The sequence below is a fragment of the Theobroma cacao genome, chromosome 3, assembly GCF_000208745.1.
Source record: "Theobroma cacao cultivar B97-61/B2 chromosome 3, Criollo_cocoa_genome_V2, whole genome shotgun sequence".
Taxonomy (NCBI): Eukaryota; Viridiplantae; Streptophyta; class Magnoliopsida; order Malvales; family Malvaceae; genus Theobroma; species Theobroma cacao.
This window is the reverse complement of record NC_030852.1, coordinates 35,539,196-35,564,479: the sequence shown is the minus strand read 5'-3', so window position 1 is coordinate 35,564,479 and position 25,284 is coordinate 35,539,196. Positions and strand designations below refer to the sequence as shown.

The window sequence follows — 25,284 nt, the reverse complement described above, 5'->3', positions numbered from 1 at the left end:
AACACCCCCCTCAAACACAGTATACGGCCTCTCTTCCCTATGCTGATGGGTTTGAGTAGCTCAAGGCTTTTAGCCTCAGTCTCTGTCTATTGTTTTACTTGTACCACTGCTACACTACTCCCTTTGCTCCTCTGTCTTTGTACACTTTCTCTTTATTTCCTACCACACCCTTTCTCTTTGAAATTTCAAAACATCTACTACCTTATTTATGCTTTTAGGTGGGTGAGTCTGCTTTTTCTTTCAACCCTTACATCTATGACCATTTTTATTGAATTTGGTCTTTGTTTTAGGGCATTGGGTACTGCCCTATACTGTGTTATACGCAACTAGTAGGGGCGGCAAACAGTGTGAATCTGTGATACATTTCTTTATTGTGTTGGTCAATTTGAAACTTAAGGCTGTGGTACTCTGCCTATATAGTGATAGTTGGGGCCATGGGAGGAGGGGTGTTGGGGTTAAAGAATATGAGACATTTCAGAAGTAGAGGCAGCTCAGCAAGACGGAATTGTAGAAAAGAATAAAGAATAGTTAGTATACTTTAATTCTTCTTCCTCCCCTTTTTGTCAGGAGTTACATATACGTATATTAAAATGGTTCACCCAGCTCTTTTAATTCAATGCTCCTATTAGGGTATTAGTTGTTTTTTTGTCCTTAAAGTTGTAAGCATTCAATTTCAAGGTGAATAGTTTTCAACTTAAATGTGAAGGTGTGGCATATGCCGTCTAGGGTTGGAAAATTTTGGTATACATTATTGTTAATTTTTGTGTTCACACATTTAAATATCAAACTTGCCGGTGCAATATAATTGGTACGAGAGAGTTTGGAGACATGTTTAATCGAATAGATACATAGGCGAAATTTAAGGCCGTGTTTGTGCGCGCGTGTATGTTCTCTTTCACATGATTGAAAAAGAGAATCGAAATACTCGAAAAGTTGAGATTGAATGAGTTGTTGGGGGATTTGATCTAGGGTTTCCATCACACTAAACATATAAGACAATTTGTTTTGAGTGCCTTACAGATCGAATTTTGTTGTTCGGCAGTACGCTAACACTGAACTCTTTCCTTATTTTTTAAATTGAAATCGGCCTTGCCCTTTTTGTCAAATTTTATTAGCACTAATCAACATTTATTCATGACCTCAAATCAAAAAGAGGAGTAGTTAGTTAGTTAAATCGGAAGCAAGGCACTCTTTTCTTTGAGTTTGACACTTTAAATTAAGATAACCTAACTTGATTTAGTTATGGCCACCAAAAAGAGAATTAATTAATGCCCTAATTATCATCCAGCATTACGGCTCTTAGCGGTTCTGTCACAATACTCATGAATGAACTGAAACTTCAACTATTTTCAGGAAAACATCAAATCAAGGACTATTTAAATTGATGGTTGTAGAGGGCTCACACTGATCAGAGAATCACAATCCGATTAGAGATGATGGGGAGGCAATTAAAAAAGTGTGGGATGATCAAATCATGTCTATGAGTCCAATCCCAAAGCTTACAAAAGGTATATATACATCATTAGGTGAACTTTCTATCATCTTTAGCCAAATCTTTAGGGAGATGCATCTTTAGAATTGCAATGCTTTGCTATAATATATAAATGCGTGACAGAAATGATTTCGATAATGATCCTCACATTCGTAAGTTAGTATTAAAAGAGACATACTCGTTCGTTAATAAGTCGGTGAAATCAAGATTTCTGTTTAATTGTTATCTCGATCTTGATTTTCCTTTTATTATCTTAATAAAAGTTTCAATACCCTTCAAAACAAAATAAAGGAAAAAACAGCAGAAATGGAAGTAGAATACCCCTTACACAATTGAAGGTTTCTTTGAATTATCATTGGTGGGATTTCTGAGTAGTGATAATTTAGTGCTTCATATACCTTGATGTGAAATGTATGAGACGTTTGATAATTGTAAGCATGGCACTGCCAATTCCCCTCATAATTGTGTCGGGAAGAATTCCATACTAGCAAAATGAGAACCATATGTTTATGGAAAACTATGCACATATAATTAAATTAATTAATCTCTTTTTAAGTACGGATTTTCCGTTTGATTTGCCACGATCAAGGTGATTAGTGTTTAAAAAAAGTCTTGCAAATTGCCTTTCAGGCATTAGATTCTTCCAATTTGTGCTGTCGTTTGTGGCGTAAAACACTGTTTATACACATTTTCCACAATGCAGCATAATACTGAAATTTCCTTGTGCGAGGTACGGCAATATTGGGAGTACTTTCGAATCAAGCATAGTCCAATTTGCCCAAAAAATTCTAAATTTCTTCATTTTTCTTAAATTAATAGGAAAGAAAAACAAAATACAATCCCACTTGCAAGCCCCGAACCACTTAATTGACCCAAAACCCTAAACAATAACTATCCATTGAGTTTGAAATATCAAAAACAAGTCAACAAAATGGAAAAACCTAGCCACACGTAACTAGGTTCGACCTTGAGATAATTACTCTTCTAATTAATGCAATATTTGACAAATTTTGTTGTCTGATCAGTACTTAAAAATTAAAGAAATGAAAGAAGAATGACGGTATTTAAACTCTTTGATTTTTCTAAACGTTAAATTATTTTGAAAGTGTAGATTGAATCTACGTACTTAAATGTCAATTTCTCTTATCGTTATCTTTTTAATAGTTTGAAAATCTTAACTGGCATGCACATATTTTTTCTTTTCGTGTGATCAAAAAACAAAAAAGGAAAAAGAAATTGGTTTTTCAAAAGAACCATGTTGCTAACAAATCTTTGGACACACATGAAACCTTGTAGTCAAATTGACAAAGATGAAAAAATAAAAAAATAAAAATTTCCTAACTTAGCCATTAATTAGCACTATCAAATATGTGACTCGCACGTGCCTCAAGCCAACAATATGGCTTGTGAAAAGAGATCAGCTTGAGCCTCAAAAGTCAAGCTCGATGTCCTCATTTTGAGTTATTTTATTAGTAAAACATGAATTATCCATAATTTTCCATTAAAAAAAAGAAAACCCAAAGTGAAAAACAAGTAGGGGGGAGAGAGCTGTAATCATGACGGCAATAATTGCTAAAAAGGTACCATGCAGAGAGGGAGAAGGGAAGGGAGGGAGGAGTCGTAAGATAGCAACGTGGCATGCAACAGCACAATCATCACGTTACAAATTAAGACAGCCGGTTCTTCCTTTGTTTCATTCTGTCCACTACAAAAGGTGTAAGAACCCCCCCCCCCCCTCTACCCTTCATGCGCCATTGTAGGTCACTGCACGCGCCTGGGAGGAGGGGGGGCCGAGATACAAGAGTGAAGGGAAATTGGGGGGTCCATTCCTCTGGTTTATTTATTGTCCCATATGACTTTGAAAAGGAAAGACTGACAAAATTTCTTAGTTGAAAGTAAAAAAACAATTTTTTCCATGAAATATTATGTCAAGCAAGTGGGTTATTCAGTCATTCACTTGTCCATGCAAAAGCAAAAGATAAAGCTAAATTCCATGCGACGCAGGTATTGGCCTGCATGAAAGGCTTTTTGCTTCCTTTTACTTTGAATCAAATCTTTTTTTTTTTCTCTGTGCAAAGTTGTTTCCTAGGGTTGTTACTTGTTTAAACTTATTGTTTAAGTTTGATTATTAATTTTAACTAACAAACTTTCAAGTAATTAAGTCAATTTTGAATCCAATCATGCTTTGGGGTTGCTTGGATTAATCATCATTCATAATATAAACATTATTTATGAATATTCAGTTCATTAGATAATTGAATTTAAGGTGTTTTTTTCTTCACACATTAAATTTAAATTATTAAGTACCGATAAATAAAAATTTAATTACATAGATAAATAATTAAGAACAAAGTGATTATATTAGTAATAAATTTAAGTTTTAGGTTATCGAATAGAGCCGGGCAGCTTGATTATAATCGTAATTTATAAGATGATTACCAGGGTTTCTAAATCTTCTACAGGTGTTTAATTAGGTTTAGAGCAGTTAAAATATATGGGGTCTACCAAAACAAATAAAACAAGTGGGTAGGGGAAAGATGTATAGTAGAGAGTGAGTGGGAGGACATTCACTTTAAATTTTCTTGGTAAAAATATCATGAATTGATGTTTTATAGGTTGCACGGTTGAAATTTATTAAAATCCTAATAACTTTTGGTTGCTTTTATATTATTTGGCCAAGACTTTATTTGATTCTTATGGGTTGTCTGGTTAAAGTTAAGTCCCCCATTATGTCTCTTCCTTCTTACTCAGTTTTGAATTGTTTTTTTATGATCAAGTAATAATTATACTTTAATTTGATTTGTTAATCTGTCTGCTCCATTAATATCTTTGCTGCTATTCATAAGGCTTTCAAGTGGCAGAGATGGATGTGTCTCGTGTGTGTCAATGGGGCCTCAGCAAAGCTTTAGCCAAACCCCCCCTTTGTGTAAAACCTCAGCAAAGCAAATAAAAAGTGAAAACAAAAATAAAGGAAAAGTTATTCCTTCTTTTGTTCTCCTGGATTTTAACACCCTCTCTCCCCCACCTTCCTTTCTTTTTTTTTTTTTTTTTTGGTGCTTTTCATCAAATCACTTTTTCTTCCCTCACCCAATTGTGCTAAGCTTAAAGTCCTCAACCAACCTACCAAAGGCAAAGGCAAAAGAATTATTCCCATTTTTCCCCAAGGGGGGAGAGATTTCATACCTTGTCCATTTTCCTTTCTTTTTTTGCCTTCTAGACAAAAGTTGTAAGCCTATATGCAGTATCCTCTCAAAAAGGCTGTGGCATTTGCTCATCTAGCTGAAAGTTTAAGACTAGAGTTTGCAAGAGTTTTTGATCTAGATGTTACCCTTTTTCAGGAGATGTTTTAATTAATTGAAATCCAAGCAAAATGTTTACTCTAATGGTGTTTGCTTCATTTAACATAATTTTGTTTGTCTAATAGTAAAACCTGGCAAAAGCTCTGCTCTCGTTGAGCCCATGAGTGGTCTTTTTAGTAAGGGGAATAATGGTTGAAAGGAAAAAAGCATGTCATTATTGTACAATTCAAGCTTTTGGACCATGCATTCTTTCTTATGAAAGTGTGGATGTAACTTACCATAAATTTCCACCATGGTTTCTCCAGTGATGTCACCTTGTCTTGCACTAATCCTGCATATCTGAAAGCTGCCAGTCTTGTAGCCTTTACTTGTTTTAGGATTGACGAATTCCGGAGGAGATTGAAAGATTACTAGCAACATTTTGTGGACCTACTGGTATGGGGGGCGAAATCAATCTTTGGTTCTTTCCCCCGACTGACCTAAAACCCCTTAATCTCTCACCACAAACCTAGCTCCATAAAGGATTCCATCTCACCATATTCTTGCTCGATTCTAAGGGTATTTTAGTCATTTAACACGTCAAAGTTGCGGTCCTTTGCCCTCGATTGTGACCAAACAGCAAATAATTTGGACCCATTTTTCTGCTACCTGGTAATCATAACTTGATAAAGCTAACATTGTAACATGAGGGGGGCTTTCCTTCGCAAATTGGAAAACAAAATTATTCAGCCTAATAAGGTATAAGCCAAAGGCATAAAATTTTGTGCTTATAGAAGGAAACATCTGACTAGAGAACAAATTTTTGGTAGGAATCTTTCTACACAGAAAGACTACATGTTCTTGTCTTAAATTCCCTATCCTTCTCTATATATACTTTTTTCTCGGCTTTTTTCCAATCATTCTGTTTGATTTTTGTGTTTAAAGGAGCTTTGTGGGGTTCTTCACTCCCTGTTGATTTCAACATTTTTCGGCTTTTAGACTTACCAGTCCTTCAATATATTCTTGTAAAAGGAACCCTAATTGAGGCAAGTTTACTTTGTTTTTATATATCATTTTTTCCGATCCCGAAAAATCACAAAAAACTTACCTATAAAATTTATTTTTTCTTCAAATTGATCATATGATACTGGTTAAGTCTTAATAGGAACAACAAATATTTTATTAAAGCAACGGCGAAGTAATAATTTATATATAGGGATAACTCCCGGGACTAACATTTTAAATTTCGAATTACTTAATATAATATGATATATGATTGAAATGAAATATTTTATTTATTTTTTAAAAAATATATCTTTTTTGGGTTTACGTTTTTGCAACTTGATATGAAAATTTTGGCTTTCCCAAAATTCTAAGATTTATAAATTGATTAATTCTCCATGCAAAACATGCAGGATTGTCTTATATGCCAGAGGCTATATATGGAATAATACTGCTAAAAATTCCAGGACCTTGGTCATGAGTGGATTAAAAGCAGATTTAAAGGATTAATTCTCCTTTATTGTGGCAACAATGTTTTTAGCTACACTTTCAACGAAGCTTCCCCCTCGGCAATAAGACATGGCAATTCCCTTTGCAACTTACAAGGCTTCAAATCATCTTTTCGAAAAGCTAAACATCAAAGTCTATGCTTTATCCATTCTTAAATTTAAAGTGCAATGACAAAGGGCAATGATTACGAGAAATATTGCTTTCCTTCAAAGGATTAGAATTTCGTCATTATCTAACCCTAAAAAAATTTCAAAAACATAATTTGTAGCATTTTAAATAAAAAATTTCCCGTCGGAAATACTCTAAGCAATGAAGTTCGTTGAAAAATAACACCGAAATCACCTATATTTTTAAAAAATATAACACAAGAATTTCTCAAAAGATCACTTATCTTAATACGACTCTACTCTGTATTTTAAAAAATCAACAAGGGTGTTTTTATTTAATTTGAAATTTCCCATTTTGCTTCTGACAAGATATTTTTTTTCTTTATGATATGTGATTTCTTTTAGAAAGGGAATTGAAAGCTTTTCGCTTTTCATTTTCCTCTTTCTTTTTGTATTTTACACAATTAATTTTTAAGGTAATAATTTTACCTTTTATTTCCTTTCACCCTAAGCTCATAATCTCAAAGCCTTTTTAGTATTTTTTTTTTCACCTTTTGTTCACAAAAGTTGACAAAGCATGTGACATTGCCTAGGAAAGAATAGAGAGCAAAAAAAAAAAAAAAAACTCATTCTTTGGTAAAAATGTGCTAAAAATATTTTATAAATGTAAAAGTGCTCCATTACAATTACCAAGGATCACTTCATACTTTAAAAGATAGTTAAAGGTCACTCTCTCTCTTTATCTCTTTCTTTTTCTTCTTCTTCTTCTTCTTCTTCTTCTTCTTCTTCTCTTCTCTCTCGCTCTCTGTCTCTAAGTGGAAAACATACAAAATCAATTAGATTTCATATTTACGTAGGAATATAATATGTTGATTTGGATCTCTCACAAGAGCTTGATAGGAAGGACGTGTGCCTTTTTTTTTTTCTTTCTCCCACCCTTCTCCCTTTTGTTGCTTTCTGTCTTTCTTGTCTCCTTGTCTTTCTTTAGCTCTCTCTCTCTCTCTCTCTCTCTCTCTTTTACCTTTTCTTTTCTTTTTCTTTTTTTTTCTCTGATATTTCCGAGAGGGTACCTGATTCTCTTCACCGGCTGCCCTCCCTCCTTCCTTCCTCTTCTTCAGAGATGAAATCATTTCAAAATGAGTAGTACAACACACAAAGATGTAATAGTTATAAATGTTTAATTATATCAATGTGGCACCCCCAAGGTGAACTCCAAATTTGGCTTCTTGGGGCTTGTCCCAGAAAGGCTTGATGAGCTTACATCTGATATTCTCTCATAGCTCAAGCACTTTGGATCCATATCCTTCTGCAGAAAAGAAAAATAAAGCTAAGACAATAAATTATTACTAGTATGAGCAGTAGCCACAAGGGAAGCGTGTGTGTGTGTGTGAGAGAGAGAGAGAGAGAGAGAGAGGATATGGGGGAATCAAAGGACACTTTGACTCAGGGAATAATAGAATATTTATGTTAGAAAAAAAATGGGAAAAGAGACATTGCTAGCTAGAGTACAGCATTTCAAAGCCTGCTACAGTCCATCCCCTTGTGTGCTACTCCCAAGACCATTCTCCATTATTATTATCATTATTATTCCTTCAGCGCTAAAATTATGACCTCTTCTGCTGCATTTTTCCATCATGTTGACCCTACTAACTGATTGATCTAAAACCATGAATCTATTACAAGGTCAAAGGAATGAGCTTGTTGGGTCAAGGGATTAGGTTTTAAGGTATAATAAAGAAAAAAGTGCAGTAAAATTGATGATGAGGCCTGAGAGCGGGTTCTTTAAAGAGCCAAAAAAAAACAATACCCTTTCTTTTTCTCAGGCTAATGACTAAACAGCCCACATGGTTGAGTTCTGTGAATCAGTGTTAGTACTAAACCAGCTTTTGGGTTTTGCTTTCTGTTTCGTTTCGCTCAAAATTAAAGGTCATAATTCCGGGAAATAATAATGGCAATTTGAAATGTGCATGGCTCGAAGAAGAAAGAAGAGAGCAGAAAAAAAAAAAGTAGTTTGTTCCTTTCTTCTTTTTTTTTACTGCTACCTTTGATTCGGTTCAATCCTATTACTGTTAGCATCAGAATGTTGGACAAAAGTTTTCAAAGTGAAGGTTATTTGGGGAAATAAAAGTTTGAAATTAGTACCTCGAGAGATGGTAAGTTTCGAGCAGAATCCTTTGGTTTCCCATGCAACCAAGCTTCCCTGTTAGAAACCAACACAATGAGAGAATATTTCCTATCAGTGGAAGCCATGCAGAAGAAAAAAGCAAACTGAGAAAAGAAAGCCATCTTTTGCTGTCTTGTTTATAGTTGCTCACACTTTACATTTTATGCCCTGATTGAAAATAAAGTGAAAAAAAAGAAAGAAAAAAACCCCATGTGATTGCCCATTACCCATAACAACAGACCACAACAAAGAAGGTTCAAAGGGTGTAGCTTTAATGCCAAGATTTCCACTAATGGGGCCATCACAGAGTTTTAGCTTTGACACTAAGTTTTCCATTTGTAGGTCCCATTTATTTGCCCTATATCTGAGCCCACAAAATCCAAAGGAAAGAGATATCTCCATTTTTTACGTGGATTTGTCATCCCGGGATTCTCCCTTTTTACCTTCACCCACCCATGGGAAATCATGACCTCCATCACTAGTATTATAATTACCCCATCATGGAGTTTTCTGAGTTTATATTGGGACTATGGTCGTCGACAGACAGAACAAAGCAACCAAATCACTACCTTCCCCTCTTTTTGTGATTTTCTTGCATGTAACTATGTTTGTATATATATTTGCATGTGATCGTGGAGAGAGAATGCCTAGACGAGGCCACAGAGAGAGAGAGAGAAAGGGTCTTTTAATTTATAAACCAACAAAATCGAAGTTTTCTAATACAAACATTCTCATCACTATCATGGCCGCCCTACATCAAGAAAGCAAAAGTTCCCAATGAGAATACGACTTTGTAAGATATAAACTGTTATCTAATTCTTGTATTAGAGGACTGTGCTGACGAATGCATGTATATATGAATGCAATGCCAAACGATCAAACAAAAGGGAACCAAGATGATAAATCAAAACAAAACTGAAGGATCGTACTACATTAGGTCTATGTGGTTGTTGTGACATCGATCGCAGTATCATTCGTTTGTCCTTTTATTTTCATTTTAGAAAAAGAAGAAATTTTCTGAGTTACGAAACAATGGAATATATAGGTAGGAAACAACTGAAACAGAAAGGACAGACACACTGATAAACAAGCCAAACCATTCCTAGTAGTAGTTGTAGTAGTGTTATTGTTAGCACAGCAGACAAACCTTGATGAATTGCTCCAGAGGCCATGGTACTCCTTGTCTTGATGAGCATTTGATGATGGTCTTCCCTGCTGAACCGATATCTCAGATCTTCTTGGGTTTTGAATGTCAAACATCAAATCTTCTGAAGTATCCCCAGATGATCCGTTTTCAAAAGCATCTGATTGGCCTGCTTAAACAATTAAGTTTATGTGATTAAACACAAGTTTATATGCATTATACTACTAAAATCAACCTGATGAAGGAATATTGCTGTACTAACCTGAAGATGCAGCTGCTCTGTCTGTGGTCTTCACCGTTCGATACATCTGCAAGCAAATTCATGGGAAAAAAAAGGAAAAAGAGATATTATTAAGAACAAATAAGAAGGCATTAGAGTAGATAAGTATAGGGTAAATAAATTTGATTAGCATCAATTCTTTTAGCCCTTTGAGTAGCTAAAGAAGATGTAGAAATAAAGTAAACAAGCAGAAAGTAGACCAATAATAAACTGTTCTCTCAGTACCAAAGACAAGGTGTGATACAGATACAGTGCATGCAAGTACGAACTGTAAAAAAAAAAAAAAAGAATGGAGATAAACTATGCAGCCGCACAGAAGCTTTTATGTATGTATAAATGGGAATTGAGGAGCAGTAAAATATAAATGGAGGTACTATAGAAGGAGGAGTTTTAACCATGGTTAAGGAAGGGAGGTTAAAAAGAAACCCAACTGAGGAAGATATCATTGAGAAATGATAGTGTTTTTGTACTTGGTTATATGTTTTCCTTTTACTTTTCTCTCTGAGTGCGAGAGAAAATAGTTTTTAAAGAAAAAAATAATGGAACTTAGTGAAAAACTTGTCTCGGCTTGGCTATGACTCATTTTTTTGAATTCCTTGGGCTTTGTCTTACTCTTTCTCTCTCTCTTTAATTGAATTTTTTTTCTTTTACATGGGCTGGTTCATTCTTCCAAGCAAAAAGCTGTTTATTAGCTTGCAGAATCATCAGATCTAGTAGAAAAAGAAGTGCTGAGGATTTGAGAGACCCTCTGCAAGGAAACATTGGAATTTGTAATTTATGGTATTAACAGCTTCCGGTAATGTAGGCTATTTAAATATGCAAAATTCAGCTTACTACCGCCATTAACGCTGCATCAAACTAGTACTATGATTAGCTTGAGTTGAGGAAGTAAGATAAGGAGATGAAACCCAAAGTTGCAGAAACTTCAAACTAAAATAGTTTCAAAATTATTTTCTTTTAAAGGAAACCCCTGCAAGTAGAAAAGCTAGAAAACCAGGTTGAGATTATATCAGAGAGGATCAGAAAGTTTGTTTTACCTGTAAGTGGGATTTAACATGTGCTAAGGTAAGATCTTTGACATCCATTAGCTCAAGAACTGACTTGGGTGTAGCTCCTAAAACCCCAAAAGAGAGTAAATATAATATGTAAGTCAATTTTCTTAAGCATAATGATATCCTTCTTTTTTCCCTGTTCCCAAAGATGCTAGAAAATCAAAGGAAGCAATGGTGAAAGGGAAAAAAAGACTGAAAAGTGAATAGTAGAGAAAGAAAAGAAGGAAGAAAGAGAAATGAAGCATACTTTCATGACCACCCAATAACTCAACAGCGTGAACAAAGCGAGCATGAAGTGTAGTAGTCCACCGCATCCGTGGAGCTCTCATGCTTCGTTTAGCTGGAAACCTTGACATGAATCTTGATCTCATCAACCCTTGAGACTGAAAGGGGCTCAAGCTTGTGTTACTAGTATTGTTAGTAACCAAAGAAGAAGGAGAGGAAGCTAAAGACGAATCCAAAGGCTGTTGAGCAAATGGGAAAGGAGTGGGTGGAGGAGGGTTTTGGTAGACGGGAATTCCCCTTATGGGTCTCAAGAAACCAAGCTCTTGTCCTAGCCCTTGTTGCTGCTGCTGGTGTTGATACAGTACCGGGTGCTGCAGCTGGTTGTGACGGTGAGGGAACTGGTTTTGGTGATAAGTGTGGAAAAGATTACCATTGCAATTGGCGCCACCGTTTTGGAGAAGGTGAAGGTGGTTGGAGTTGGATTCTGAAACCCTCGGATTCGACAAAGAGAGCTCGAAGCAGTTATCAGTTTTCGCCATTGAAGACACCGAGTTTCTCGAGTCGAGAGCTCTCTTCCAGAACCCCAAATCCATATCCTCTTCTGTTCTCCTCCATGTCGATGAGGGTTTGCTGTTTGGTGGGCTGATTTGCAAGGATAAATCTGGTTGTGCTGGGAATAGCTCCATCTTTAACAGCCAGACAAACACTTTTTTGTTTGAAGGCCCCCTCTCTGCTTATATCCGTCGGTCCCTTTCTTCCTTCCTTCTCCTCCTTACTCTTGCTGTGCTCTCCTTGTACTGATGATGTGGATAAGAAGTATATATCCACGAAAAGGATTAGGTCTTATTTATCTATAATATATATATATATATATGAAGCTTTGAAGAGAGGGGGTGATCCAGGGCAAAGAATTTGAAGGTACTTTTCAGGTGAAAAAATTCTGGGGTTTTCTCTGAGATGGGGTTTGATCAAGTTTTCTTTTCTTTTGGGAAGGGAGTAGTTGCAGAGATTGGAGATTGAGAGAGAGAAGTGAGAGAGAAAGAGAAGAAATGACAAGGTATGAAGTGAATGGTTGTTTCTTTTGTGTGAAGTATATGTGAGAAAATGACACTTGAGGGAGAGCTATAGAGACGAAAGAGAGAGAGAGAGAGAGGTAGTATTTCTTTTGTGGACGTGGGGGGTAGGGTACTAGGGCGAGAAAGGGAGAAAAAAAAAAGATGAGAAAGAAAAAGTAAATTAAGTTTTTGAGGGACTTGATTCCTTTTTACTACTACTCCTTTCCCTTCCTTTCCTCTCTTGCTTTCTATCTTTCTTTTCTCTTTTCCCCCTTTGTTTTCTTTGGGACGAGAAAAAGAAAAAAAAAAAAAAGAGGGAAGATTTTATGTGTTATAATACTTTAACGTGTGCATTTGTCCCTCAAACTCAACAACTCATACTAACCTTTCTAACCCCACGCCCACACCCACACGCACCCTTCTTTTTAACTCAAAACTCAACCCTGCCTGGCTCCTCCTCCTTTTCACCATTCCTCTATTCACTAAATTTACAAAGAAAAAGCTTACAAAATTGTGTAATTTATTATTGTATAAATGCACTATATATTATCTAATGCCAAAAATTTTGATTCAGATATCAAAATGTTTTATGGTTTCTGGCTACGTATACTTACTTATTTTGATCCAATTTAAATGGTAATTCGTGCTAAAATTAATACTACTTTTTTTGTTTCTTTTTTATTTTTTTCGGAAATTAAGATAAAAATTTTGATGTTGATATATTTTATATTTTTTAATATAAGAAATTTTTAAAAATAAAGTTATAATATGAAAAAGAGACTGTTCAGGTAATATGTGCTCTTTACGGACGAAAACATACACAACACAAGATCTTGTACACTATTCCCCAAATCATAAGGGTGTCTCTTAATGCCTTGATTCCAACCACTCATTTGGGCATGATGAAAACCCTAATTCCCAAATTTTTACTTTCTGCAAATTCCGGGCCCACCATTCAATTTCTCAATTTCACTTTCTCTTTCCATAGATACGTACATTTTTCTCGTGAGAAATTGAAAGCTATAATAATTTTGGGTAGTTACATAGATGGCCCTCCTAATGGGAGCCGGGAAAAGTCAAAACAACCCTTTCCCCTACCCGAGGGTAGAGGCACTCAACTCCAAGGGTAAACAGGTCATTTCATATAAAGGCCACCCCCCGAGACACCGGTCGCTGCCCAAATGTTCCATGGACAAAATGTTGAGTGGAGTAAATCATCTTCAAAGACAACAGTCTATTTTAGACATGTACCTTATCTTGCAAGGACATGTTTGGCTTCCACGATTTCTTTCCCTGTTTTTTCATGTGCAAATTAATTTCCTTCCCCCTCCTCAAAACCCTTTTTTAACCAATTTAATTAAATAATTATCATTTTAATGACAACCCCCTTTTCTCTCTTTGACTTCACCAAATTGGAAAACGTTGTAACCCTTTTAGATGGTTTTTCTGATTTGTTCAAATGATGTATTTGTTATTAAATGCGTTTTGTTAACGGAATAATTAGTACGAATTCTATAACTTTTTAATTTATAAAAAAAAAAAACCCGAAAATGGCACAAAGATTAAAAATTTTCAAAGGCAAATTAAGATATATAACATGCGAACAATCAATTATAAATTACAAAATCATCAAATTAACATAATTATCCGAACAATCGAACAGGTGTGGTGACTCGTAGCTGTTTGTTTAAGAGTTTTTGTCGTGTATGGAACAATAAACATCAAATTTGGAAATGTAAATGCGGTAGTTATTTTAATTTAAGCCCGAAGAAGAGATCAACTATTTTTGGCCATATCACCCATCTTTCCCTTTAATAAAATATGACAAAATAATAGTTAAAAATAGGGATTGGAGTTTGCAATGGAAAGAATATTGAGGAGAAATTAAAACTTTGATATATATATATATGTATGTATGTAGAGGGTGTGAAGTTTCTTTTTAGAAGAAAAATTAAAAATGATAAAGCAAAAGACACGTGATGAATTTCCAAACAGAGATGTGGAGATTGCGGGGGTTTATTCAATTTGCTGAAATTGTTGAGACATTGCAGCTCTGTTGTTATGGGGAGGACCATTCATGACGCTTATTATTATTTTTTTTAATGAAACCCTTTTCATTTTACTGCATTAATGAAACTGCAAACGTTAGATTCTTGATTAATTGTTAACTAATTAATATTCTAAAAGTGTAGTTTGATAATAAATATATAAATATATAACCATCTCCATTTACAACAGTAAGTAGAATTATGTAACAAAGTTAATTTGGTATGATTTGCTTAAATTATGTCTTTTCAAGACTTTGTTATGATTCATTTCGACATAATACTTTAAAAATTTTAAATTATTTAAATAAGTTTTTAAATTTTTATTTTTTATAAAATAATTTTTTATAAGTAATTGTTAATTTATTCAAAATATCATTTATCATTTATATCATGTGTCATTGATATATCATGATGTGACATGTTGATGTAATATGATGATATGGCCATATTGCATTTTTCACTGTCTATGTTGGTACTATACAAGTATAAAAGGACAAATGATCTTTTAATTAATGACAATTAATCAACCATGAGTTAAAAAAGCTTATTTAATCTAAAATAAAAATACATACACTTGATTAAATGTATTTAAAAAAATAAAAAACTATTTAAATTGTCTTAAATAGTTTAAAATTTTTTTCGAGTACTAAATCATTCATTTTTTTACATTTGTTTGTACATTTACATATGATATTTTTTATGAAAATTATGATTATGTATCAACTCTTTATATTTAATAAAATTTATTTTTGAACTAGAAAAAAAGGAAAAAAAACCAAAAAGAAAAGTTAATTATATATTTGCCAAACCAATTTGAATGGGCTCATGGAATAATTGGGACCAAGAGCAATTATGTAAGTGGTTTTTCTCTGTTCAGGTTTGCTCTGCTTTGAATGTATGATGCCCCCATAAGCCATGTGATTAATTAATGAAACATACATACAACATTGAAATGCACAACTGCCCAACATACTTCATGTTTTATTCTAATTTGAGACCAACATCGACCATATATAGCAACTTTCAATTACTATCACTTCTTTTTCTATATATTCTATAATGATTTCTATTTTTTTTTTGATCCATAAATTTATTTTATAAATTTTACTTAAATCTCAATATATATATATATATATATATTTCTCGGAGATAACATATTTCACCTTTAAAATTTAAATTAAGACTTTCAAGCATTACGAGAGTAACGATATATTTTATTTTTTAAATATGTTTTTGTATCGAAGTTAAGTAAGTACATAGTTAATGTTTGCGATGGTACATTCAACTAAAGCATGTGGTGTGTATAGAGAATTCGTCGTACCAATAATTTTATAGTTAATTAGCCGACAACTTTTTGAAAAACTTTTTAATATTCCTTTGGAAATAGTTGAAGGACTGATCATTCTTTGTTCAGTAATAGTTATCCAAAATCCAAAAAAAAAAAAAAGAAAAGAAACGTGTTGTCATGACATATAGTATATCTCAATCTCATGGATAATTAATTATGATCCCAAATGATTGAATCTAAAAAAATTGACGTGACCCAGTTTTGCTGAATACTTGGCCAACATTTGCCCTTTTTTTCCATGAGCTACTTGCACCTTGTAAGCAGTAATTTCTGGCCCCCTGATCTGATGTTTCTACAATCATTCATCATCTTCCTGTTTATATATATATATATATATATATATATGAATTTTAACCTTATTTCTTGGGCCCCAGTAAGTATTAATGTTTTAATTAAATATGATTTTTTTCTCATTTTTGGGCTGAAAATTGGATTTACCATAGTCCCAAAGCCTAAAAATTGGAAAAGAGAAAAAAAAACAAAAAAGGAGGACAGTCCTAGAAATATTTTTCTTCGTTTATCTTGTATTAATTGATTAATTAAGATTTATAAAGAAATGCCGGTCAAGTCTTTAGGTTTTGAATTGCAGACAAGAGACTGAATACGGCATAACTCATTTCTTTTCGATATATAGATATAGTGCTTGTTTGGTCTGATTTTTTTCTAACTTATCTACTTTTTAAAAGCAAAAATCAGACTAAACATAAATTTTAAAAAACTCTTAAAAAATAATTTTTTTTAAGAGAATATTTTTTAAAAATAGCTTTTTTTTTAAGAGTAATATTTTAAAAAAAAGCTTTAAGAAAAGCTCCTATAAGGAGCTTTTTTTTCTTTTTTTTTTAAATACAAGAGAATTTTTATTTTTATTTTAAAAATATCTTCATCTGTTAAAAATAATTACAATATTACTCTCTAAAAAAAGCCCTCTACGATAATTTTAATCAAAATTATAACTTATAAAAAAAAATTTATCAAACAACTTTAACTTAATTTTAAAAACTATTATTTTTCATAAGAGCTTCATAATAACTTTTAAACTAGAAAAAAATCAGATCAAACAGGTTCATAAAAATCTTCCCTAATCGGCCCCGTTCTATACTTTGGCCATTAATTTAATTAATATTAAAAATTCAATATTTAGTGAGAAATGCAAAAAGTCCAAAAAAACTTAATTTGAGTTTAATTAATAGATCTCACACGTGTATGGTAATGATTACATTCGAGTTTAATGACTTATTAATTATTCAAACTTAATAATTTGTTCACATTCGAGCTTAATGAATTATCATAATTGTGATTTGTTGAGTTTAATGAATTATTGTAATTGAGATTTTGTCAAACGTTTAAGGTAAAGATTGCGTCACGATGACAGCCCAAAATATAATGTAACTATTTAGGCAAGAGTAGAGCAAGTTGAATGAATTAGCTGAAGGGGAGATTGATTGAGGCAATATTGGCACAAGTTGGTCCTATTTGCTTGACCTCTTTTTGTCGGTAAATTACTTTGGTCTGTCAAATTAATCAAATCTACAAACTGGAATGACATTAGGTGTTTCCCAAATTCAGATAAAGTTGATCTTAACTTTTGACTTTATTTAATTTTTGATAACTTTATGCACCAATTTTTTTTAATATAAGCTATTTGTCATTTCATTCTTCTTCTTTTAAATTCTTTTACTAGTGTATTATCATCCTAGGGTGTTTTAATTGATGACTTAATAAGCCGAATTAACGGGTCTAATTAAGCCGATGCTAACACTGTGAAGTTATTCACCCGTGTAGGGAGTTGACGTGTAAGGTTTTAGTTTACGACAGATCTATCTATCTATCTATATATTATTATTATTATTTTCTTAATTAATTACAATGTTTTATGTATACAGAATATAAATTTGGGCCTAATTACATCAAAAGCCAACCTTTGATTTAAAGAAGGTATAAGAAAAGGCAAATGTTGCTAAATTCATAAAATATATTTTATCTAAGAAAATATGAATAGTAAATTTTGTACCTATGGAAACAGTAAGAATAATGATAAGTGCATTAAATTAATATCTCTAAAAAAGAGCAAACAGAACAGAGTGGAACCTTCTTAGAACAATTGTCTATGATTCATCCATAATTTAGGTATTCGAGTTTGTTTATAATTATTATAATTTTTTTTGAAATTTGAGTTTGTTTATAATTAATTCATACTTTAGGTACTTTCCCCAAATCAGTCGAGTTTGTTTGCTTTATAGAGGAAAAGGTCAGCCCTTCCCACATCAACCCTTTATTACTTGGCGCACAAGTGATTGGCATACCTAACCACATCCCCAACATGTGCCATTAGGCATAGATATATAAGGTAGAGAAAATTACTAACATTGGAAAAAAAATTATTGGGTTCCTAAGACAATGATTTCATGTCCATGCTTGCTCTGCCATTGGTAAGTGCTTGGATTGCAATTCATGGGTTTTGGGTGCATGGGTGGAGTCTACTATTCATGGTCAATTCTCAAATTCCGAAAAGAATACGAGAGAGATTTTATTAAAGTTCTTAAATTTAATATAACCGCACTCAATCTCAATTGAAATTTACATTAAATTAGAACAAAATTTCTCTAAAATGATGGGTTTCGTATTATAAATTACATTGCAAAAACATGGAATAAAAAAACTTTACTTAAAATGAGAAAGAGAAGGATGAGGGTATTGATCTTCCTCCCTTGCTTGATCAATTTCAAAAAGGTTTGATATTAATGGCAAAAAAACAGGAAGAAACCCTTGAAATGTATATTGAACTTTGATACTAGATTTGAGTTGAATAGCACGCAAGGCAAGTTTTTGGCCCTCTTTTCATGAAAAAGGTAAAGACAATTATCTGTTGAAGCATGTATAGAAAGACGATTCAAAGCTTTTTTGGCACTTTTGTTAACCCACCGTGTGGGCTATGAGACATCGATGAGCATTACCATTGCTTCTTCTTTTTGGGGTCATCATCCTCCTCCCAATATCCATGGCTTTCCTTCGGAATAAACTTTGGGTCCCAACTCAGATTCATTTAACAGACAGTCAAAACATTCAATCAGCAGCAAACACATTCATTAGACTCTCAAAGTTAACCCCTTTTTGGCTTCAAAAAATATAATTTTGAGTACATCTCACTCATCCCATCATGTTGTTATCATATCCTACGACAAGCATTTGTCTAAGAAACTTAATCCATGGGGATCACAGATTCCTTTTTTCACAGTATATTTGGAGTTCGAAAAGAAATTAATAAAGTAATTAAACAGTAAATGTCTGTGTTTTATTACCCGTTTGCTGATTTTGTAATCTCTTGATTGTTTAATAAATATTGTATTAACAATAATATTATAATTGGTGACAGAAAATGCTTATTTAGAGTTGGTATTAGACATCTTGGTGGGGTTGGGGAAGGGTCCAAATTGTTCCAAACATAATGCTACCATAAAGAAGAAGGGCCACTAACACATAGATTGAAAATTAATCATATAAAATGTTGCAAACATTGAGGCATTGGGTTGTCTTTACCCTGCTCATTTTGAAAATGAGGCATTTCATTGTCTCAACCCTTGCTCATTGCAATGCCCATAAAACCTTGAGATCAACAAGACACCATGGGGGCTTGACAAAAAAAAAAAAAAAAAAGGAAGAAGCATTTTTTATCATAAAAATTCTTATCCATTGAGAAACACTTCACCCGATATTTAATTTCGATAATTTTTTAACAGAATATTAATGAATGGATCTCGCTTCGAAACAATCCCACCATCCCAAGTGGCACCTCATCCGATCGTCGGATCAAGGAAATTCATAATTAAACAAAAAAGATTCCCAACAAAAATTAAACCTAGGGTTCCCGACAGCATTGGAATCAATGTACTAAACATACAATTTTTTTTTTGGTTTATTAATTGCATGTTTTGTGATTCGAAATTTTCTTTTAATACATAAATATTGCAGCTACCGACACAGAGAGAACAGAAATAGAAGACTGACAATTTTGTTTTCTGTAGCAATTGAATTGATCTTATACATATCATTAAGGAGGGGATTAAAGTAATGGGATCAATGTCAACCCATTCCTCGGGAATGGTAATTAAAGCTTAAGAAACATACGTGTTTTGAGGAATTTCTTCTCTTTTTTAAAGGAAGATTTGTAGTTTGGAAGCATCTATCTTGGTCATTAAAGTTTACTAATCTTTGATCTTAGTTTTCCAAGGACATGGCTATAATTAGTGAGGTCAAGAAGGAATCTTACATTAATACCTCTAATATTATTTTAAGCTTTGTCTTGCTTGCTAAGGATGCTGATTTCTCTTCGGTGTTCTCATTCCTTGGCATTATATATTTAAGTATGTAGTAAGATGATCTATACCTATGTATATGATATTATATTTCTATTAGATATGAATTTGATCAATGGGCTCGAGACCATGCAGATAGGGTTTGAACCGAATTTTTACTAGCTTAACATTAAACCTGCGATAACAAGATTTGAAAATTAGATTTTTGTTAATAATAAATAGCAACTGTTAAGTCAAGGTTAGATCGTTGATTAATTTTGAGATGTATTAGTTTGATTTTATCAAAAAATTACCAATCTAACCAAATCAACATGTTGTCATGTCTATGCACATGCAAACACATTACCACATTACCTCAACTTTACCCCTTTGTCATGATCTAAAAACATCAATTATACCATGTAGTAGCTAGTATTAACATGTGATATTGCAAACAAAAGCCCTGTTAACTGTGCTTTGCATCAGGATTTGACAAATATACCAAGATTTGAACCATAGGCCCCCCCTATATGTTGGGGAATCACTGGATTTAAAAAAAATTAACCTGATAAGCAAAGGAGAAAGTACAACATATATACATATATATATATATATATATATATATATATATATATATATATATATGCTTCAATTCCAAAGCCAAATTCCTCAAAGCTTCAACTTGTAGGAAACAGTGATGATTATCTGTCTCAAGTTCTATCAGAACTCGCAAGTGTCTCAAAGCTTCAAAAACACAGCATCTTTGGTTTGCAACATGTCTCAAGATCTGAGAATTACCAATGGCTGGAAATCCAATGGCCCACGCTTGAACTTGTGGTGTGGGATCGACCTGTTTTCTCCCCTAAATGCCATGATGCATCAACTCCGAGAGAATTTTGCTTTTATGAAATATCATCAACTCTAAACAATAATCACAGTTGTTTTTTTTTTTTTGTTCTGCCTAATATTGACTGGTCGGATGAATGTAAGATCACGTGATCTCCTTCGTTAATGAGTCATGGAATGTGATGAATTGATTGTGACCAATGGGACTTGACCAAGAATAGTGTTTTGATTTAATCATAGAGGGGGTAGAAAATTATAATCATACCGACATGAAAAAATATCACTATTTCCTGGACAATATTTGTCACTCAAATTTGCAAATGGGTCAACATGTTTCCCTTTTGCTTCCCTAATTTTTTCCCTTTTCTTGTCCAAGGAAAAATCTTGAGTGTCTTGAAAGAATTGGATGAAACTGTTTCGTCAAAATTATTGATTTGAACTTAAAGACGTTAATTATTCTACGCGGTTCTTAAATTTATTCTTGTGAAAAGAAGAAAACTTGTGACTATCTTCTCCGCATACGCGTGCACAAACAGATTTATAAACTTATAAATTTTCTATTCAAATTTTTGTTTGAGAAATTACGTCTTCTTTGAGCAAGATTAAATCTTGCTTTCACTTGTTGTTGACCAAAAACTAATATTCTTCTCCCTTCTTTAATGCTGAAGAAATTGTTGAACTAGGAGAGTCTAGCTGTAATCAACTTTTCAGGCAATGATAGATTGGATATGCAAACAAGTCAAGCAACGATGAAAGTTAGACTATCAGGTTAGGAATTGATTGATAGATAATAAATATCAAGCAAGCCTGCCTTGATCAATAAAATCTTGTTCCAAATCGCTACTGGCCATAGCGAGAGTTTGGAAAACTGATCAGATCAGAGTTTCACCTTCACTGGTGAAACTAAAATAAAAATGGCTAGGATATTCAAGAAGAGCTGGTGAAACTAAAAGAATTCTACAACCATGGTTTTTATTATTTTTGGAAATTATTTTGTAAAGAAATGATTTTCAATGTATAATCCCAGATATGTAACGTGTAAAATTATACTCCTTCTGTCCCAAAATGAAGAATAAATCCCTTTTTTTTTTTTTTGAAAAGTAGATTTTATTCATTCCCAAAAGTAGAATGCCATTACATGTCTTTAATTTTATTAATAAAAGACTTCCATTGAAATAAAAAGTCTAACTTTGGGCAGTAGAGCCCCATAAAATTACAAAAGCATCGGCTACTCAATAAGCTGATGGGAGTGACCTGAACAAAGCATCACCTCGGAACAAACCGTTATCCTTATCCTTGTTCGGGAACCTAAGAAAATCCTGCTATTATGATTTTAATGTTACAACAATGGTGATCTTTGGTAGGAACAAAGTACCCAGAACAGAGCGGCAGGCAGGACACTTAACAAAAGTTAGGATTAATGTACATCAAACTTTTCTTAGTTCTTCTTCTTCTTCTTCTTTCTACTTTTTACTCTTGACAATCAAAGGAAATTTTAACACATTATAAAGAAACACTCACCCACATGGAAATTAAAGAGAGAGAGAGAGAGGAAAAGAAAAGGTAACTCTAGAATATTGACATGCACATCAACTCAAAATCCCAAATAAGATATATATCCAACTTTTGAAATTCTTTTTGTTTCTTGATGCACAGGCAAATTTGGTGGTTGAGCTAGCTTCTAGCCTTAAAATCTCCATGTCCATGTCCATGTGAGTGCATTGTTAAATATAATCAAAGGGGGAAAAAATAATAAAAGATTTTAATGTTTCTTCTATCTTTAAGGAATCTCGATATCAGGTTATCTCTGCTAGCCCCTTGTGTTTTTGTGAGAGGATTATCTCACACAAAACAAAAGCAAATGAGTTCTATAGCCAAATATTCATCCCACATACTCTTTTTTATCATGATAAGTGACATCCTCTTGTCTTTGAAGAACATTCTTATCAAAGTAAGAGGATTTCTTTTGGGCAATTTTCCAAGCAAACAAACCTAAGTGAATGGTGCACTTAAAGTTTGTAGATTTTGTTCCAAAATTTTACATATGGCAGTGGAGTTTTCCACTAGCATATGTTCTTCCTTTTCTTTATATGTATACAATCCTGTTCCCACCCCCAAATGAGGAACTTGGAAGAGGACATTTTTCCTTTTAAGACCCAAACCAATTACCTTTACAAAGTTGCAAGGTAAATAATCAAACTCCAAATGTCTTGATTGTGTTGACTCAGATAGCCTTGATTTAGATTCTCCTCCCTCTTTATTAGTTTATTACTTATTTAATTATTTTGGTTTAGATATGAGGAAAAAGCTAGCACTTGTTCCACTTTAAGATTTTTGGTCAAAATTAACCTCATCATACCCCTAGTGGCCATTTTTAGATTTTATGTTTAATCATTCATGTCTTTTTTTTATCAACCGATCACAAGGTAAGAAGTATTCTTAATCATCTTTTCTGGTTTATCTTACGTGCACGCAAAAACTTATGAACAATTTATCATTTAAAGTTTTTAATTCACGTTTATCATGCTCTCTGAATCTTTCATTTTTTTTTAATTGGGGGAGGGAGATTCGAACCCCACTCTTTAAGTAGGGGGATAATACACCAATCAGTAAGTCAAATGCTCGAGTGCCTTTGAATCTTTTATATTTGCTTTTTATTTATGGCCTTTTTTTTTGGAATTATACATATTATATATATACAACTTAAATAGTATCTTTGAGCTTAGTCATTGAGTAGCTGGCAACTTTGAAGGAGCAAAAGGGCTATGGGATAATATTAAAAGTATAATTAGTGGAAGAGTTGCATAATTAATATTCCCTAAAATTTAAAAAAAGACTTGAAAAAGAGAGCTCGAAAGGAGAAATGATGGGGGGTGGTTCTTTCCTTATAAGAAACACAATATATTCTTAAGGAACTTGACCACACTTTAAAAAGAAGATTTTTTGCCCTTAATCAAACCCCCCAAAAATCAAAGGACTTAAAGTGGTAAGAGGCACCTTTTTCTATTTGAGTAGAAGCTAGCAACAAGTATAGGATCCTAATTGCAAAAATATATATATAATAAAAAAAATTAAACGAAAAGTGGAAACATTTTGAATCTTTTCCAACGACTTGGAGCAAAAGGGAAAGCTTAGATAAGTGCCCTACAAATCTAGAGAGACTAGTGATTGAAAGAAATTTGTAGATTTTGACAAGAACCCATTAACATAATTTCTTTTCTTTATTTTTATTTTTATTTTTTTTATTTTTTTTGGGTTTTTGCTTTTGTTCCTTTTTCTCATTCCATATGAATATTTTTTCCTTGGTTTCCACTTTGTTGCAATGCATTTCCACAGTTTTATTCTCTTCAAATAAAGGTAGAAATGATTAATTTGGGAAGGGGGCTTTGGTCCCACTAACCTTAAGACACACTCAATCCAATCACAATGGAATATGGTGCTCCTTTTTGGGAGGTCAAGGTAAAAAAGGATGTAGGCTCCCACCTAATAGGAACACTTTGCCCCACTCTTTTTCAATCCTTTCTTTGATTTCGTTCATACCCTATTTCTATTTCCTACCATTAATTAATTATCTTTCTATTCTTTCCTCCTCCTCCTCCTTCTTCTTCCTCTCCTCCTCCTCATATCATTCTTTTTCTTTTAGCCATAGAGAGTGAGAAAATAACAGTTTTGGAGCCCTTCATGGCAAACCTAATAGTTTAAAAGATTGAAATTTCTAATGTACTCTTCTGAGGGATGTAAATTCCTGATCATTAAATAAGTGTTCATAAATTATGGTACAACTACTGGTAAACCAACCTAGCCAACGTGGAGGGGACCAAATTGCCCAATAGGCAATGGGATTGCCCACCCTATATCCCTCCATTTACTCTCATCACAATAATTTTGCTTGGTCAAATACATAAACCCAGAAAACCATACAAAGGGTTCAGGTGTTTTCCTTCAGAGATGGTGAATAATGCAAATTAATATGCAAACAATTCTTTCAACTTACAGCATCATATTTATGCTGGCAGATCAGTCGCAGTACTCTTTGCTCATCGACTAAAAAAGGTTCTTCCACCTAACCTAATAAACCCTACGATGTAATAATTGAGTAATCCCTAAATTTTGAAGACAGTCATCCAATTTAAAATATATCGATAATAGGTGAAAGGATTTATGTTATATGTATCACAATTTCAATATTTCTCCTTCACACGTAAGTATAACAAATTTATATCACATGATATGAATCATAGAAAAATTTATAAAAAGATAAACTAATAATGACAACGCTTGTTTTGATATCATTGTTGAATTTTTAAGACGGGTATCAAACCTAAAACCAATTGTTATTGCTTTGCAGATGGAAAGTTGAACTAGGAGTATTTATTAGTGCTTTTTCTTCTCTTTTTCCTTGTTATCAACAATCCTAGCAATAGCATGTTGCTGGGTGTAC

At 33.2% G+C, this 25,284-nt stretch overlaps 1 protein-coding gene across 1 annotated transcript; it reads right to left on the bottom strand.

Annotated features, from left to right (window-relative positions):
- On the bottom strand, nt 7,022-12,354 carry LOC18606815 (probable transcription factor KAN2). The gene is made up of 6 exons (XM_007040630.2): nt 11,277-12,354; nt 11,015-11,091; nt 9,960-10,005; nt 9,701-9,866; nt 8,532-8,589; nt 7,022-7,695 (listed from the first exon to the last, which is right to left on the bottom strand). Exons 1-6 carry the CDS (start codon nt 11,938-11,940, stop codon nt 7,576-7,578), a joined length of 1,131 nt encoding a protein of 376 aa, XP_007040692.2. The 5' UTR covers nt 11,941-12,354; the 3' UTR covers nt 7,022-7,575.